This window comes from Bombina bombina, chromosome 1 (assembly GCF_027579735.1).
Source record: "Bombina bombina isolate aBomBom1 chromosome 1, aBomBom1.pri, whole genome shotgun sequence".
Lineage (NCBI taxonomy): Eukaryota > Metazoa > Chordata > Amphibia > Anura > Bombinatoridae > Bombina > Bombina bombina.
In genome coordinates this window covers 613,363,529-613,381,132 of record NC_069499.1, presented here as the reverse complement: position 1 = coordinate 613,381,132, position 17,604 = coordinate 613,363,529, and the positions used below count along the sequence as shown (strand labels likewise).

Below are 17,604 nucleotides of genomic sequence, written 5' to 3'. Positions count from 1 at the left end.
TAGCTGTTTTTTTCTTTGAAACTTCAATAAAGGATGTTATCCTAAAGAAACAGTGCTGGGAATACTCTTTTGCTTTATATATATATATATATATATATATATATATATATATATAGAGAAAAACAAGCACGGGGAAGGCACTCACCGTTTCAAATATAACCTTTTATTTCACAGATTAACGTTTTCGGGGTTGCCCCCGTCCTCAGACCAGTCTGAGGACGGGGGCAACCCCGAAAACGTTAATCTGTGAAATAAAAGGTTATATTTGAAACGGTGAGTGCCTTCCCCGTGCTTGTTTTTCTATATAGATTTTTTGAAGTGCACCCCGGCTGCTGACACAGTACAAAGAAGAGTGCTGGAACCCTCCCTGCAGCGTTTATATATATATATATATATATATATATATATATATATATATATATATATATATATATATAAAATTACATTTAGGTACAGATATATATTTAGGAATTTCTAATTATAAATACTTAGAACATATTCTGCTATGTGCAGAACATTGGAATGTCAAATATTTACAGCAAATACATAGTTAAAATCTTTATTAAATATGAATATTGCATAAATATGATTTTACATGCTTTCATCTATTTAACTGGAGATGCATTTCTATATATGCCTATATATGTATGTACATATGTATTTATGTGTTTATGGCCTCTATTTATCAAGGTCTGGTGGACCTGATCCGACAGTGCGGATCAGGTCCGCCAGACCTCGCTGAATACGGCGAGCAATACGCTCTCCGTATTCAGCATTGCACCAGCAGCTCACAAGAGCTGCTGGTGCAACGCCGCCCCCTGCAGACTCGAGGCCAATGGGCCACCAGCAGGGGGGTGTCGAGTACGATCGGGTTGATTTCCGGCGATGTCTGTCCGCCTGCTCAGAGCAGACGGACAGGTTATGGAGCAGCATCAAGCTCCATTCGGAGCTTGATAGATAGGCCCCTATATGTGTATATAGAGTATGTCTGTAAATACACACATACATACATATACATCTTTAGGCATGCATATGTATGTATTTCAATGTTAAAGCAATTTGCCTGCCTTTTCCTTTTTTTCTAACACCTGAGACCTCATATCTTTGAGCCCTTATAACTTTTGTGTGCAATATTTTTATAAATATTGTTTTATGAGATAGTGTTATTTTGAGTGTAACTATACTTTGCAATATGTTTTGTGCAACTATTTATTTGTCAAAACAGTTAACCAGAGCTAAAACAGTTAACCAGAGTCGCAGTAATCATTCTAGTGTAAATCCCAAATTGCGCTTAAGCGATCATGTTTCCTTTCAACTTGTAATACCAGCGGTAAGCCTAACAAACACCCGCGATAAAACCCTTAATGCTCGCACACAAAAGTTTGAGCTCCACTTGTAATCTGGCCCATTGTATTTGGTCACAATTTTTAGAACCTGAAAAAGCATTCGACTGTAGCCAATGAGAGTAACTACAGGGGCCTAGGGGCCACCCATCCAGTCCTAAATAAAGATTTTATAGAATATGGTTTCTGTTAATAGTCAGGTATGTTGATTAAATATGAAGCTTTTATGTTTGTACAATATAAATTTTGTTAGTGGTGCTTTGGAATGGGTTCTGTTGAAATGGGGGGGGGGGGTCGCCACAAATTTTGCCTTGGGGCCCAGTGAGGTCTAATTATGTGACTATATCTAATTGCTTCTCTCCATGCCATTGCATCTATGTATTTTATTAAAGGGACATGAAACACAAATTTGTTCTTTAATAATTTAGACGGAGCATACAGCTTTTAAAAAAGTTTCCAATTTACTTTGATCAAATTTGCTTCGTTCTCATGGTATAAGAGATACCTAGGTAGGTGTCTGGAGCACTACACGGCAGTAACAAGTGCTGCCATCTAGTGCTCCTGTAAATGGATGACATTCTTGCAAAACTGTTCCATATAGTGCTGCAGAGCAGACACATGCATGCTCCTGAGATTATCTCCATGCTTTTCAACTAAGAATACCAGGAGAATGAAACATATTTGATAGCAGAAGTAAACTATAAAGTTGTTTGAAATGGTATACTCCATCTGAATCACAAAATAAAAATGTGGGGTTTTATGGGTGTCTAGAGGGAGCAAGGAGATTCTGCTCCTTATATTTAAATATATCACCCTATTAAGCCACTTTGATGCCAATGTACTACCATTTATACTACCATGTGTAAAACAAGCAACTCTCTCTCGCTGTACGTGTTGCCACTGATATTGTTATTTTGTGTATTTTATTTATTTATATATATTTTTGCTTCTTCCCCGATAAATTCTAATTGGACATCCATCATCATTGCATCTCTAATTTATATTGTATTTCTATCTGAAGGTTTTATATGTGTCTGTGTGTGTGTGTACATAATATATAATATGTATCTATACATACATATATTGTAGTGTGCCCAGTAGTTGTGCTAATAGCTGACCTACTCAACACAGGGCCCTGGTGCAAATTTATTTTTTATTTGAGGATAAATAGATAGATAGATAGATAGATAGATAGATTGATGATAGACATATACACATGGATGTAAGCTATTATACCTCAATATCACATGCTCTATATCCGTTAATATATTATTGTACTGTAAATATATATTTTTTATTATTGCACTGCTGTCCTCCTTGTGGGCAGTCTGTTACACACACATTACAACAAATGGCCCAAAACACCTGTGTTAACACTTCTATTTATAGCAGGACGTATGCATATGTGACAGCTGTCATGCTTGACAAGTGCTAAGAGTTTTAATCATCCACATTCTGCTAAGAAGGAAAAACTAAGGTGCATTATGGAAATATATTCAGTGGTGACGACAGTTACCATAGGTACACAATGTATCTCACAGTTTTCTTAACCATAATAATTTGGTTTGGAGGATTAGACCCCACAGGGTATGCTAGAAGTGACATGTATTTTGTTAAAAACTCTGCCTCATGTTTGAGCAATGTATCTTAATGATGCTGACATGTTTATTGAGTTAAAGCATTAATACACTTTATTGGCAAAGGGACAATGATATGTTCAAATGGTAAAATGGCCAATTCCACTGGGGATAGAGACCTGATGTCTTTAGTTTAATGACTGTATGAAAACAGATTTGGCAGTAAGCTGGTTAAACATTTTCTGTGATAGTTTTCTGGCAGCTCAATAAAGTTTTAGCTGCTTTTGTTGCTAGGATACCTATTCGATTATGGCGTGGGAGGATGTTGAGAAAGGACATGCAACAAATAGGGGGAGGCGTGTTAGAAAGACGGCATGAGTATATATTAGTCATAAAGAGTCTGTGAGGGAAGCATTATAGTGACCATATCCAAACAGAATGTCAGGAGGGAACTAAATTTACCATGCAGCATGATTTAATTTTAATTAACTCTTATTTGTTGTCAGAATTATACTGTATACATAATGAAACCAACAATCAAACTTAGTTGAAAGATGCATTGCAAACGTTTGGGGTGAGATACTGATCATATTGCGATATCAAAAAGAGAGTAAATGAAACACTGGGTGCCTCAAAGCAATTTCACAATGTTGAGGATTCTCCTTTTGCAGAAGATCAGTCTCTGAATCCAAATTTCTAGTATGCTACATGGGAAATGAAGAGATGAGTAGAAAAACCCCTGTATAGAGACATAGAGGATAAAACATTCTAGAAGTGTTGTGATGAAAGATCAACATCCAACCAATATACAAATAAACATAACAAAGTGGTACAGCAACACCTTTATCATGTTCCGATGTATATGCGCTCGGACACAGACCGGGGGAAGTGGTAGGGAATTGGAGACACCGACCCCTGACCCAGGGAAGAGTATTCTGGATGTGGATAGATGATATTCTGTGATTCATAGTTGCAAGAAGTTATTGTAGAATTCATGGAGAGTGAAACATATGTATACAATATATTCTGGCTTTAATGGAAACATACATTGATACTGTGACTTAGAGTTAATAGGAGTAGCTGCAGGATTCATGAGTGAAAAATATAGCAATGTAAGATGTTCAGGCTTCAGAGTAAACTGGTAGAAGATTGACTCATAGATGCAAAGGTTTGTTGCAGGTTCACAGTACATAATATTATATAGAGCTGTATGTCAATAATAAGCAGAGCAGCACAGGTGATAGACAAGTTGCAAGTTTAAGGCATTAAATACTGTTTGAGCATATATTGGAGAATCACAGGAAAGCTGTTTAACTGAACACATAGATGCAGAGTTCTGAATATATTAACATATTTAGAGGATGATATTTCTGCTATGACAACTTGTAGCAGAGAATAGTTGTAAAGTTCTGAGTAAGATGCAGTTGTAGTAATTAGAGAGTGATTAGTACCAAATGCATACTTGTAATTTAGAATAAAGTTCAGAGTTTGTTAAGTAGCAGTGTCCAGGAAACAAAATGGAATTATATGGATACTTGTGATTAGATGATTTTCAGCATAGCTAAAAGAAAAGGCTGTAGTTTGAATATGCTGGTAAAATCCACGCAGGAACTGTCACAGACCTCTGTTGTTCTGGAACAAAACTTTAAAGCTAATGCAATGCACATTAGGCCTGAGATGGTTTAAAAAGAGGCTGAGGGAATCAGATAAATGATTGATTAATTAATTAATTAATTAATTAATCAGGCAGGTAAGTTGAATGCAGATACTCCCCAAACAGTATGATTGTCAGTAGCAGGGAAGGCAGTTTTAAAGGGACAGTGATATAAGGCAGGCATATGTTACGTTTGATGGATCTATAAGGCAGCAATGGGAAATCAAATTGACCCATCCTAAAATAGATTTGGGGTATTGATTTGAGTCTATTCCTCCCCATACAGGGTTAATCAGATATGGCGAAGTTATAGGACCTGTTTCTTCCCCTCTCAAGGTGAAAGAACAGGAGGAATATATTTTCCCACATGCACAGATAGACACAGGGCAATGGGCATGAAGGTAGCTGCAGTCTGGAAAGGGCAGCTCAAAAAGGAATAGATTTGGAGCTTAATATCTTACTTTGAATATAATATTTTCATTTACCATATTTAGGGATGTACAGGTATGTAGTTGAGTGTATCTTTTAAAACTGTGATTTTATAATTCCTTTATATCTTAACTTTTATATAATAGGTTGCACAGGATCAAAGCTTGTGCCAAGAGGAAATGGTTATATACACATACTGCCAGCCCATACAAAAGTGAGAAAGTCTTGATAAGTCCCATATAATTTATGGATAACATCACACATGACACAGTAAAACGTTTTTTGTTATTTTATTACCTTTAAATGTAGTTGTCAACAGGGCCACCACTAGAAATTTTGGGGCCCTTGACTTAACCATTGATCAGGGCCCTTCCCCCTTTGACATGTGCAATTTTTGACCAAGTGACTAAAACATATATATGCACTTAATTCTTAAGTGCTGTCAAACTTGGAAATGTTGTAAAGGTAGTAACACACAAACACAAAAACACACAGACACACTCATACACTGAAACACACCCTCACACATAAGGATTCACTATAGACACTATAGCAGACACGCAAAGACAAACACACAAACAAACTCATACACTGAAACACACACTCACACATAAGGATTCACTATAGACACTCTAGCAGACATGCAAAGACAAACAAGTTTTGTCTAAAAAGGAGATTTACAAAAAAAATATGGAGTTCTGATTATCTTTTTGTCAAGGAAGATGCCAACTAAATGATGACAACAGCATGTAGTGGCTGAAAGGAAGGGCCCTGAACTGCCTAAACAATAATTTAAAGGTTAAATGGTGGATTGGTGACTTCCGGAAAGGTCTCATTAGTCTCAAAGTCTGTAGAAAGATGTGCATAATCAGTAGTAAAGTCAAAATGTCCTAAAAAGGAACAGACAATGGACACACAAACTCAAACACCCTCACAGAGACACCCACAGAAAACACACAGACATACACACACACCCTCACAGAGACATCCACAGAAAAAACAGACATACATACATACACACACCCACCCTCACAGAGACATCCACAGAAAACACACAAAGACATACACACCCACCATCACAGAGGCATCCAGAGAAAATACACAAAGACATACATATACACACCCTCACAGAGACACCCATAGAAAAAGCACAAAGACATACGCACACACCCTCACAAACATCAACAGAAAATGCACAAAGACATACACACCCACCGTCACAGAGAGACCCACAGAAAAAAATGCATACACACTCATAGAGACACCCTACATTATATACAAAAGCACAAAGACATAAGCACAGACACCCACAGAAACACTCACAGGAGGTAACATTTCTGCACATTGCATTCCCTAAATCAACAGTGTGTGACATGCATGATAAAAAAATTGCATGTTAAAAAAAATGTGCAAACAAAAATAATTCTGTGAATTCAAAATTGTACATTAATGAACTGGGTAGATGGCTAGATAAAGAAAAGTACTTTTGAAAGGTTGACATATGTTTGTTTGTTTTTTCCCCATTTTCCCCAACCTAGAGCACCACTTCAAATATGGTGTACAAATGTTCCCATCTGTCAGCTATACTTATGAATTTTGAAAATGCTGTACTCTATATGGTCTTGGTGGAACAATAACCTGTGGTACTCAGTCTCATACCATTAGATCTGGTTAAATGCAGGATTTAGGCTTCTTTGTATGTATTTCCAAATTAAGTCAGCTGTAGTGTAAACTGAACAGTTTTAAGTTAACCTGTCTCATTTCAAACACTGAGCAATCTTAGTCTGAGAGTATAACATTTTATGCAGATGTAAAAATCTTAGATAACATGCCTCCTTGCATCTGGAAAGTCCTTGCATAAAGGGGCAGTAAACTGGAATGTAATTAAAAAATATATATATATATATTAATAAATAAAAAAACTCATATCTGCCAAAAGGGCACCTACCATTTTTGCATTGAGGAGGAAACATTTCTGCATGGCTTTAAATATAGAATTTCTACAGCATTGTCAAATAATCCTAAATACACTGCTGCATATTGCTAAAAAAAATGTGTTTTTATGGATCCCTGGCCCCACCATGCAACTACTACCACACTAAAGTTACAATCCAAAGTTGCACAAAGAAATAAAAAACATTTACTAAGTAAGTCCTACCTCTTCTGCAAATGAAAGTGATCTGCTGTCTGACTCAGGCACACACTGTACAAACTTAAGTGCCAAGTCTGTCTCACACTGTGCATAGTGGTTTAGTGCACACTCAGAAATCCTCTCAAATGCTAATACTTTACTCCTTGTAATACCATTTCCCACGCTCAATAGCACTCTGCTGTAGTACCCTCTGGTGGCTGCCATAAAAAAAATATAAAAAAAATAATAGTTGATCTTGCCTCATGGGGCCTCCTTGCCCATTGGGCCCCTGACAGGAGTCATCCCTGTCACCCCCTGATGGCGGCCCTGGTTGTCAAATTTTAACCAGCTTGGAGAATTTTTCCAGATGTCACATAAAAATGGCAATCACCTACCATTAAATAATGTATTTCATGACCTTATATCTACCATGTGACCATCATAGTCTCATTTTGTTGTGTTGTTGACGTTAGAGCTTGTAGATCCTTGTTTCTAGGAGCTAATAAAAATTACAGGTATCAAAATAAATGGGACAACTGGGTCAGTGGAAAAATAGAAAAAATATAGCATTTTGTGAAAGGACAACTAACCGTGCATGCATAGTCTTTTTTGTTTTCTGTTTGTTTTTAAATTATTATTATTTTTTGCTACACAAAGTGAACTTAGACGTGAGGGATGATACAAAATGTGGAAATATTTAGGCAACAATGACTCCCATGCTGTTGTTTACCATGTACACTATATAAAATGACACAGTCTATTTATGTATTTCATTAATTATTTATTTATTTATTTGCATTTCATATAGGGCTTTTCCCACATTTTTATATTTCTGCCCATGTTAGCACTGAGCTCTGCACCACTCGTGTGCAGATAATGTTGATCACAGTGTTTAAACAAAGTCTAATGCAGACTTTTTAGTGGTGCATCTGTGAAATGTACAGGCGTCTTTAGGTAACAAGGGGTTAAAACATGGACTCTCCTGCGTCCCAGAAGAATTAAAGAGGAATTCTCACATACACACAAATGAGCCAATTAATTAACAAGGTACCATTAATGAGCCATGATGAGAGTGCGATTTGTTGTAGCAGCTTTGGAAGTGTCTGAGAAGCTGTTTTGCAAATTTACATTTCCCTACAAAATGTACAGAGATTAAGTATTGTCTGGCGGAATAATCTGCTGTAAATCACCCTACATTATATACAAATCAACTATCTGAGCCTATACTGATAATTTGTCACTTGTATGTCGCATTATCCCGGCTACTCTCCTAATAGACCAGATTTTTTTTTTTTTTTTTAAAAAGATGTATTTATTTTTATGACTGAGCTACCTGTATGCAGGTAGAATAATTCTGTATATCTTAAGGGAACATAGGGGACTGGAGTTTAAAAATATTACCAAACGCGGTTTGTGGCCATCATGAACATGTTCTTAGGCATTAGATGTTCACCCTGCATTAGATAGATAACATGTACTGTTTCAGCCTGTCCTGATAATATGCATGGTCACCCTACATCACATGGAAGCCCAGTGTTTCCTGAGTCTCTACCAATAATGTGCAGTCAAAGTGTCACTCTACATTAACCCCCCCCCAGCATTTTCAGAACCTAATGCACAGTCAGTGGTCACCCTACATGTCCTGATTCTGTGCACCCAGAAGATCACCATACAATACATGACAGCCCAGTACTAGCTGTGCTATTCCGGATACTGTGTACAAAGAAGGTTACCCTACATTATATATCAGCCCAGTACTAGCTGAGCTTTTCCTGATACTGTGCACCCAGGTCACCCTACATTATATGTCAGCCCAGTACTAGCTGAGCTTTTCCTAATACCGCACACCCAGAAGGTCACCCTACATTATATGTCAGCCCAGCACTAGCTGAGCTTTTCCTGATACTGTGCACCCAGAAGGTCACCCTACATTATATGTCAGCCCAGTACTAGCTGAGCGATTCCTGATACTGTGCACCCAGAAGGTCACCCTACATTATATGTCAGCCCAGTACTAGCTAAGCGATTCCTGATACTGTGCACCCAGAAGGTCACCCTACATTATATGTCAGCCCAGTACTAGCTAAGTGATTCCTGATACTGTGCACCCAGAATGTCACCCTACATTATATGTCAGCCCAGTACTAGCTAAGTGATTCCTGATACTGTGCACCCAGAAGGTCACCCTACATTATATGTCAGCCCAGTACTAGCTAAGTGATTCCTGATACTGTGCACCCAGAAGGTCACCCTACATTATATGTCAGCCCAGTACTAGCTAAGCGATTCCTGATACTGTGCACCCAGAAGGTCAACCTACATTATATATCAGCCCAGTACTAGCTGAGCGATTCCTGATACTGTGCACCAAGAAGGTCAACCTACATTATATGTCAGCCCAGTACTAGCTGAGCTTTTCCTGATACTGTGCACCCAGAAGGTCACCCTACATTATATGTCAGCCCAGTACTAGCTGAGCTTTTCCTGATACTGTGCACCCAGAAGGTCACCCTACATTATCTATCAGCCCAGTACTAGCTGAGCGATTCCTGATACTGTGCACCCAGAAGGTCACCCTACATTATATGTCAGCCCAGCACTAGCTGAGCGATTCCTGATACTGTGCACCCAGAAGGTCACCCTACATTATATGTCAGCCCAGTACTAGCTGAGAGATTACTGATACTGTGTACCCAGAAGGTTACCCTACATTATATCAGCCCAGCACTAGTTGAGCTTTTCCTGATACTGTGCACCCAGAAGGTCACCCTACATTATATGTCAGCCCAGTACTAGCTGAGCGATTCCTGATACTGTGCACCCAGAAGGTCACCATACATTATATGTCAGCCCAGTATTAGCTGAGCGATTCCTGATACTGTGCACCAAGAAGGTCACCCTACATTATATGTCAGCCCAGTACTAGCTGAGTAATTCCTGATACTGTGCACCCAGAAGGTCACCATACATTATATGTCAGCCCAGTACTAGCTGACCGATTCCTGATACTGTGCACCCAGAAGGTCACCATACATTATATGTCAGCCCAATACTAGCTGAGCGATTCCTGATACTGTGCACCCAGAAGGTCACCATACATTATATGTCAGCCCAGTACTAGCTAAGCGATTCCTGATACTGTGCACCCAGAAGGTCACCCTACATTATATGTCAGCCCAATACTAGCTGAGCGATTCCTGATACTGTGCACCCAGAAGGTCAACCTACATTATATGTCAGCCCAGTACTAGCTGAGCGATTACTGATACTGTTTACACAGAAGGTTACCCTACATTATATGTCAGCCCAGCACTAGCTGAGCTTTTCCTGATACTGTGCACCCAGAAGGTCACCCTACATTATATGTCAGCCCAATACTAGCTGAGCGATTCCTGATACTGTGCACCAAGAAGGTCATCCTACATTATATGTCAGCCCAGTACTAGCTGAGTAATTCCTGATACTGTGCACCCAGAAGGTCACCATACATTATATGTCAGCCCAGTACTAGCTGACCGATTCCTGATACTGTGCACCCAGAAGGTCACCATACATTATATGTCAGCCCAATACTAGCTGAGCGATTCCTGATACTGTGCACCCAGAAGGTCACCATACATTATATGTCAGCCCAGTACTAGCTAAGCGATTCCTGATACTGTGCACCCAGAAGGTCACCCTACATTATATGTCAGCCCAATACTAGCTGAGCGATTCCTGATACTGTGCACCCAGAAGGTCAACCTACATTATATGTCAGCCCAGTACTAGCTGAGCGATTCCTGATACTGTGTACACAGAAGGTCACCCTACATTATATGTCAGCCCAGAACTAGCTGAGCGATTACTGATACTGTTTACACAGAAGGTCACCCTACATTATATGTCAGCCCAGCACTAGCTGAGCTTTTCCTGATACTGTGCACCCAGAAGGTCACCCTACATTTTATGTCAGCCCAGTACTAGCTGAGCGATTCAGGATACTGTGCACCCAGAAGGTCACCCTACATTATATGTCAGCCCAGTACTAGCTGAACGATTCCTGATACTGTGCACCCAGAAGGTCAACCTACATTATATGTCAGCCCAGTACTAGCTGACCGATTCCTGATACTGTGCACCCAGAAGGTCACCATACATTATATGTCAGCCCAATACTAGCTGAGCGATTCCTGATACTGTGCACCCAGAAGGTCACCATACATTATATGTCAGCCCAGTACTAGCTAAGCGATTCCTGATACTGTGCACCCAGAAGGTCACCCTACATTATATGTCAGCCCAATACTAGCTGAGCGATTCCTGATACTGTGCACCCAGAAGGTCAACCTACATTATATGTCAGCCCAGTACTAGCTGAGCGATTACTGATACTGTTTACACAGAAGGTTACCCTACATTATATGTCAGCCCAGCACTAGCTGAGCTTTTCCTGATACTGTGCACCCAGAAGGTCACCCTACATTATATGTCAGCCCAATACTAGCTGAGCGATTCCTGATACTGTGCACCAAGAAGGTCATCCTACATTATATGTCAGCCCAGTACTAGCTGAGTAATTCCTGATACTGTGCACCCAGAAGGTCACCATACATTATATGTCAGCCCAGTACTAGCTGACCGATTCCTGATACTGTGCACCCAGAAGGTCACCATACATTATATGTCAGCCCAATACTAGCTGAGCGATTCCTGATACTGTGCACCCAGAAGGTCACCATACATTATATGTCAGCCCAGTACTAGCTGAGCGATTCCTGATACTGTGCACCCAGAAGGTCACCCTACATTATATGTCAGCCCAATACTAGCTGAGCGATTCCTGATACTGTGCACCCAGAAGGTCAACCTACATTATATGTCAGCCCAGTACTAGCTGAGCGATTCCTGATACTGTGTACACAGAAGGTCACCCTACATTATATGTCAGCCCAGAACTAGCTGAGCGATTACTGATACTGTTTACACAGAAGGTCACCCTACATTATATGTCAGCCCAGCACTAGCTGAGCTTTTCCTGATACTGTGCACCCAGAAGGTCACCCTACATTATATGTCAGCCCAGTACTAGCTGAGCGATTCAGGATACTGTGCACCCAGAAGGTCACCCTACATTATATGTCAGCCCAGTACTAGCTGAACGATTCCTGATACTGTGCACCCAGAAGGTCAACCTACATTATATGTCAGCCCAGTACTAGCTGAGCGATTCCTGATACTGTGCACCCAGAAGGTCAACCTACATTATATGTCAGCCCAATACTAGCTGAGCTTTTGCTGATACTGTGCACCCAGAAGGTCACCCTACATTATATGTCAGCCCAATACTAGCTGAGCTTTTGCTGATACTGTGCACCCAGAAGGTCACCCTACATTATATGTCAGCCCAGTACTAGCTGTGCTATTCAGGATACTGTGCACCCAGAAGGTCACCCAACATTATATGTCAGCCCAGCACTAGCTGAGCGATTCCTGATACTGTGCACCCAGAAGGTCACCATACATTATATGTCAGCCCAGTACTAGCTGAGTGATTACTGATACTGTGCACCCGGAAGGTCACCATTCATTATATGTCAGCCCAGTACTAGCTGAGCGATTCCTGATACTGTGCACCCAGAAGGTCACCCTACATTATATGTCATCCCAGTACTAGCTGAGCGATTCCTGATACTGTGCACCCAGAAGGTCACCCTACATTATATGTCAGCCCAGTACTAGCTGAACGATTCCTGATACTGTGCACCCAGAAGGTCACCCTACATTATATGTCAGCCCAGTACTAGCTGAGCGATTCCTGATACTGTGCACCCAGAAGGTCAACCTACATTATATGTCAGCCCAGCACTAGCTGAGCTTTTCCTGATACTGTGCACCCAGAAGGTCACCCTACATTATATGTCAGCCCAGTACTAGCTGAGCTTTTCCTGATACTGTGCACCCAGAAGGTCACCCTACATTATATGTCAGCCCAGTACTAGCTGAGCTTTTCCTGATACTGTGCACCCAGAAGGTCACCCTACATTATATGTCAGCCCAGTACTAGCTGAGTGATTACTGATACTGTGCACCCAGAAGGTCACCCTACATTATATGTCAGCCTAGTACTAGCTAAGCGATTCCTGATACTGTGTACCCAGAAGGTCAACCTACATTATATGTCAGCCCAGTACTAGCTGAGCGATTCCTGATACTGTGCACCCAGAAGGTCACCATACATTATATGTCAGCCCAGTACTAGCTGAACTTTTCCTGATACTGTGCACCCAGAAGGTCACCCTACATTATATGTCAGCCCAGTACTAGCTGAGCGATTCCTGATACTGTGCACCCAGAAGGTCACCCTACATTATATGTCAGCCCAGTACTAGCTGAGCGATTCCTGATACTGTGTACCCAGAAGGTCAACCTACATTATATGTCAGCCCAGTACTAGCTGAGCGATTCCTGATACTGTGCACCCAGAAGGTCACCCTACATTATATGTCAGCCCAGTACTAGCTGAGCGATTCCTGATACTGTGCACCCAGAAGGTCACCCTACATTATATGTCAGCCCAGTACTAGCTGAGCGATTCCTGATACTGTGCACCCAGAAGGTCACCCTATAATACATAACAGCCCAGTACCTGGTGAGCTTTTCCTGATACTGTGCACCCAGAAGGTCACCCAATAATACAAAAAAAAACAACACTGCCTGAACCATTCCCACAATGTAGGAAAACACTACGTTATGTAAAGGAAGGAAACATAGGGAGGGGGGAAACAATAGTAGGGGAGAGACGCTTCATAAAACACCAAGTTCCTGCTCCCTTCCTCTCCTCCCCCCACGTTCTCCTGCAAATCTGTATTATTCCTCAATCTGCTGTTTGAACGGAGGGCATCTTATATGCCACTCTAAGTATACACAGAACAGAGACTTTCTCTGTACCTGCATATCCATGATCTTATCTCATGCCTGTGATTCAGAGGGCACCAGGCCTTGCATGATTCCTGGACATACATGCTGCATAGAACTGTTTTCTGGGGCAGCAAGGTGGGATAAATTCACCATGCAAAATTATACTGTTCAACTGGATTATTTACTGAAAATATTGTCTCTAGCTACATTTTAATCCAACTAATCTTTCTATCTATCTATCTATCTATCTATCTGTCTGTCTGTCTGTCTGTCTATCTTTTCCTCTCATTTTTCTGTAAGAACAAACAAGAGAGGAATTTTAGTTTGAACAGCTGTTCTTGGCAGGATCCTCCTTTTTTTAGGAAACAGTTTTTGAAGGAGTCGTGTTTGTTAGAGATCTGCAGAAAAAAAGTCTTGGATTTGACAGATATTTCTGGATATTTAGAATTGATAAGGAGGCAGTAGAATGGCGAAAACTCTGCTGGGTACCCCACGTAGCAAAGGTAAGAATCAACAGCAGGGAGAAATTGTTTTGTGGACTTATTATTGTGTTGTTTGTATACAGAGATATATATATATATATATATATATATATATATAGACAGACAGAGAGATAGATACAGCATAATGCTTGTAGGTATGTATAATATATATATATATATAAATATATATATATATATATATATATATATATATATATATATACATACACACACATATGCTTATATATTTGTTCATATACACACACACATGCTTATATATTTGTTCATATTCATACAAGAATTTGCACCCTTGGGGGTTATTATAAGTTAGATATATTATCATAAAGTATACATAGCTGTGTATGGTAAAGAATCTTCTTTATTAGCTTACGGTCTAATGGTGGTGACAGTAGGGGGGTACATTTGTGTCTTCCAGGTCATAAAGGTGCCATTTGGGTTAGTGGAAGTGAATGCAGTATGTGCGGAGAGGATTAGTTCAGTGGTCAGTGTATTCTAGTATTTTTTTTTTTTAATATATAAAGTAGTGGGACTCACCTCTCCCAGTGAGGATCTGTGAATTTGATTACAAACCACAGGCTGTGACACACCCATTTGTAGGATTGGGTGACTTTCTTTTTATACATTCTGTTTTAGTCATAAAATCATTTCTCTATGGTAGCTGGTGACTCTAATAAATATTACCTCAGTAACGTCTCTGATGCTCCATTTATTCTTACTGGTCCCTATGCCACATCTATGCTAGTTTATGGTTTATGCTATTGTTTGTGTAAATAAATTAGGAAAGACATAGTGGTTGTCCCTGGCATAAATAGCAATATCTATAATGATAGTGTGTAATACAACAATCAATTATCCAGCAAATAATGTATTACGTATTAATGACTGCATGTATTAGTCAGTGCTCTTATCTATTTGTGCATATCAGTGTATTAGTGTGTCTTTCAGCATACCCATTCATGTCTTTGTATCTGTCAATTTGTGTATCATCACCTATGTATATGAATCATTTGTCTATATTTATATTAGTGTGTGTGTGTGTCAAGTCATATGGTGTCAACATGTTTGTTATATGTGTGCATATTAGTTTATCTACTTGTATACGTTTGTATGTATCAGTGTGCATACAATGTTTTTCATTCCATGCATAAATTATGAATATGTATAAGCTGGTACATATATCTAATGTTATCTATCTATCTATCTATCTATCTATCTATCTATCTATCTGTGCGCATATTTGAATCACTGTGTTCATCACAACATTAGTGTTTGCTATATCAGTGAATCTTTTATTTTCCAAAGAAAATATATTATTATTTAGGGTTAATTGCATGTGGGACAGTTTTAGCTTAGGGTTAGAAGGGGGTCATCTAGGGGGGAGTCCTTTGGATGTTGGGGGCTTTTTGGTGGCGGAGCCAACATTTAGATTGCAGTGGGTTCTAATCTCAGTTTTATAATGTAGTGCTGCAGGATTAGGTCAAACATTTGGTTTGTAAGTAATGGAAGGAGTAGAGTTTATCATGCAAAAGAGAGGAACATTTTTTACTTTATTGGGTAGGGTTAAAGGGCTGTAGAGCTAGCATCAGAGGCTTTGTGACAACTGTTATATTGACATAGTCATAGAGGCAATCTGATTTGATGAGATGCATATTGTGAGCTGTCACTGTACTATGCTGTTTTACATTAGATCAAGTTTTTAAAATTATTCCACTACCTTATGTTGATAAGCTTTTAAATTACAGATCTGAATAGCAGCTTCTATAGAAACTGACCTTTAATGCTTTGCAAATGGCAAGAAGTAGATGAATAATATTTGATGATGAGGGGGGGGAAGATTTCCCTACACTTTAAGTAGTATAGAAAGGGCACATACAGTATGTTGTATTTGTAACTGTATGTCACAATATATTTTGTGTATTTCAGTGTATGTATTTGTATTGTATCTAGCTGTATCTGTCATTCTGTGTGCAACAAATTGTATAATTTAGTTGTTTTTTTGTTTAGTGACTTTCTCTTAATGTAAATTCTCTCTTTCTTTCTCCAACCTACAATATCCACCTGGATTCAAGATCACAACATGTTCAATACAGAGAGTGAAAAGGAGAGAATGATTACATGGGGGACAAGGGGGGATTAGAGGAGAGAATAAGGAGCGGGAGATAGATATTATATACTGACCCTCTACCATGAAAGAGTAAAGCGAGTGCCTACTTGGGAAATCTTTAGTGAAATTCCTGGTAATCCTTTATTTCATTTGATCCCTTACTATATGAAGGCAGATGCTTCTGCCCTTAGCTGCAGTCTCTGCTGTCTAAGCTGACAGTGGAGACTGCAGCATGTGCCACAGTGTTGGATGTAGGTCCTATGTCAAGACAGTACGCTGGGCAAAGTGCTGTACCTACGTCCATATGGCACAAGGAGTTAAAGGGATATGAAAAAATAAATTAAATTTCCATTGTTCGGACAAAATATGCAATTTTAAGAGATTTTCTATATTCAAATATATTTTGTTGAAAAGCATACCTAGGTAGGCGCAGGAGCAGCAATGCACTACTATGAGCTAACTGGTGATAAGTGGCTACACATATATGCCTCTTGTCATTGGCTTAACAGATGTGCTCAGATAGGTCCCAGTAGTATATTGCTGCCTTGGAGCTGGCGTGGACTTTAACTATGTGTTTAACCCATTGCAGGGGTTAAACACATAGTTATATGCAAGCAGTAGTGCGCTAATAAAATGCTCTAACAGATAAGGGTATTTTGTCTTTATCCTCCCCTTGGCACAACACGTTGCACAGCACTGTTCACATAATGATTTCTTGACAAAAAGGCAGCATACATCTGCAGCTTCTGAGATGAGGTCACCAAGTTTTTCACTGACATCAGACTTCTAGCATACACCATGATTTTAAGAAAAACATTTGAAATAAGAAACACATTCTTACAGCCTTACACTCCATGTTGGCTTCTGAAATGTAGTAAAACTTGCAAGATATTTTAGTCTGGTTAAATGAAGCCATACCTGGGGCGCGATCCGATAAAGATCGCAGTTTGCGGCGCAAGCGAG

The 17,604-nt window shown here is 39.6% G+C and overlaps 1 protein-coding gene across 2 annotated transcripts in view; it reads left to right on the top strand.

Moving 5' to 3' along the window:
* Window positions 1–17,604, top strand: part of NHSL2 (NHS like 2) — a 343,137-nt gene that overhangs the window by 167,014 nt on the left and 158,519 nt on the right. Inside the window, exon 1 of one of the 2 annotated variants that reach the window (XM_053698994.1) lies at window positions 14,329–14,537. The exons of the other annotated variant lie outside the window; for it this stretch is intronic. Within the exon in view, the coding sequence (XP_053554969.1) occupies window positions 14,501–14,537 (37 nt within the window). The 5' untranslated portion in view covers window positions 14,329–14,500. Of the gene's footprint in view, window positions 1–14,328; window positions 14,538–17,604 lie in introns of those variants that run through there. 2 annotated transcript variants of the gene reach the window in all.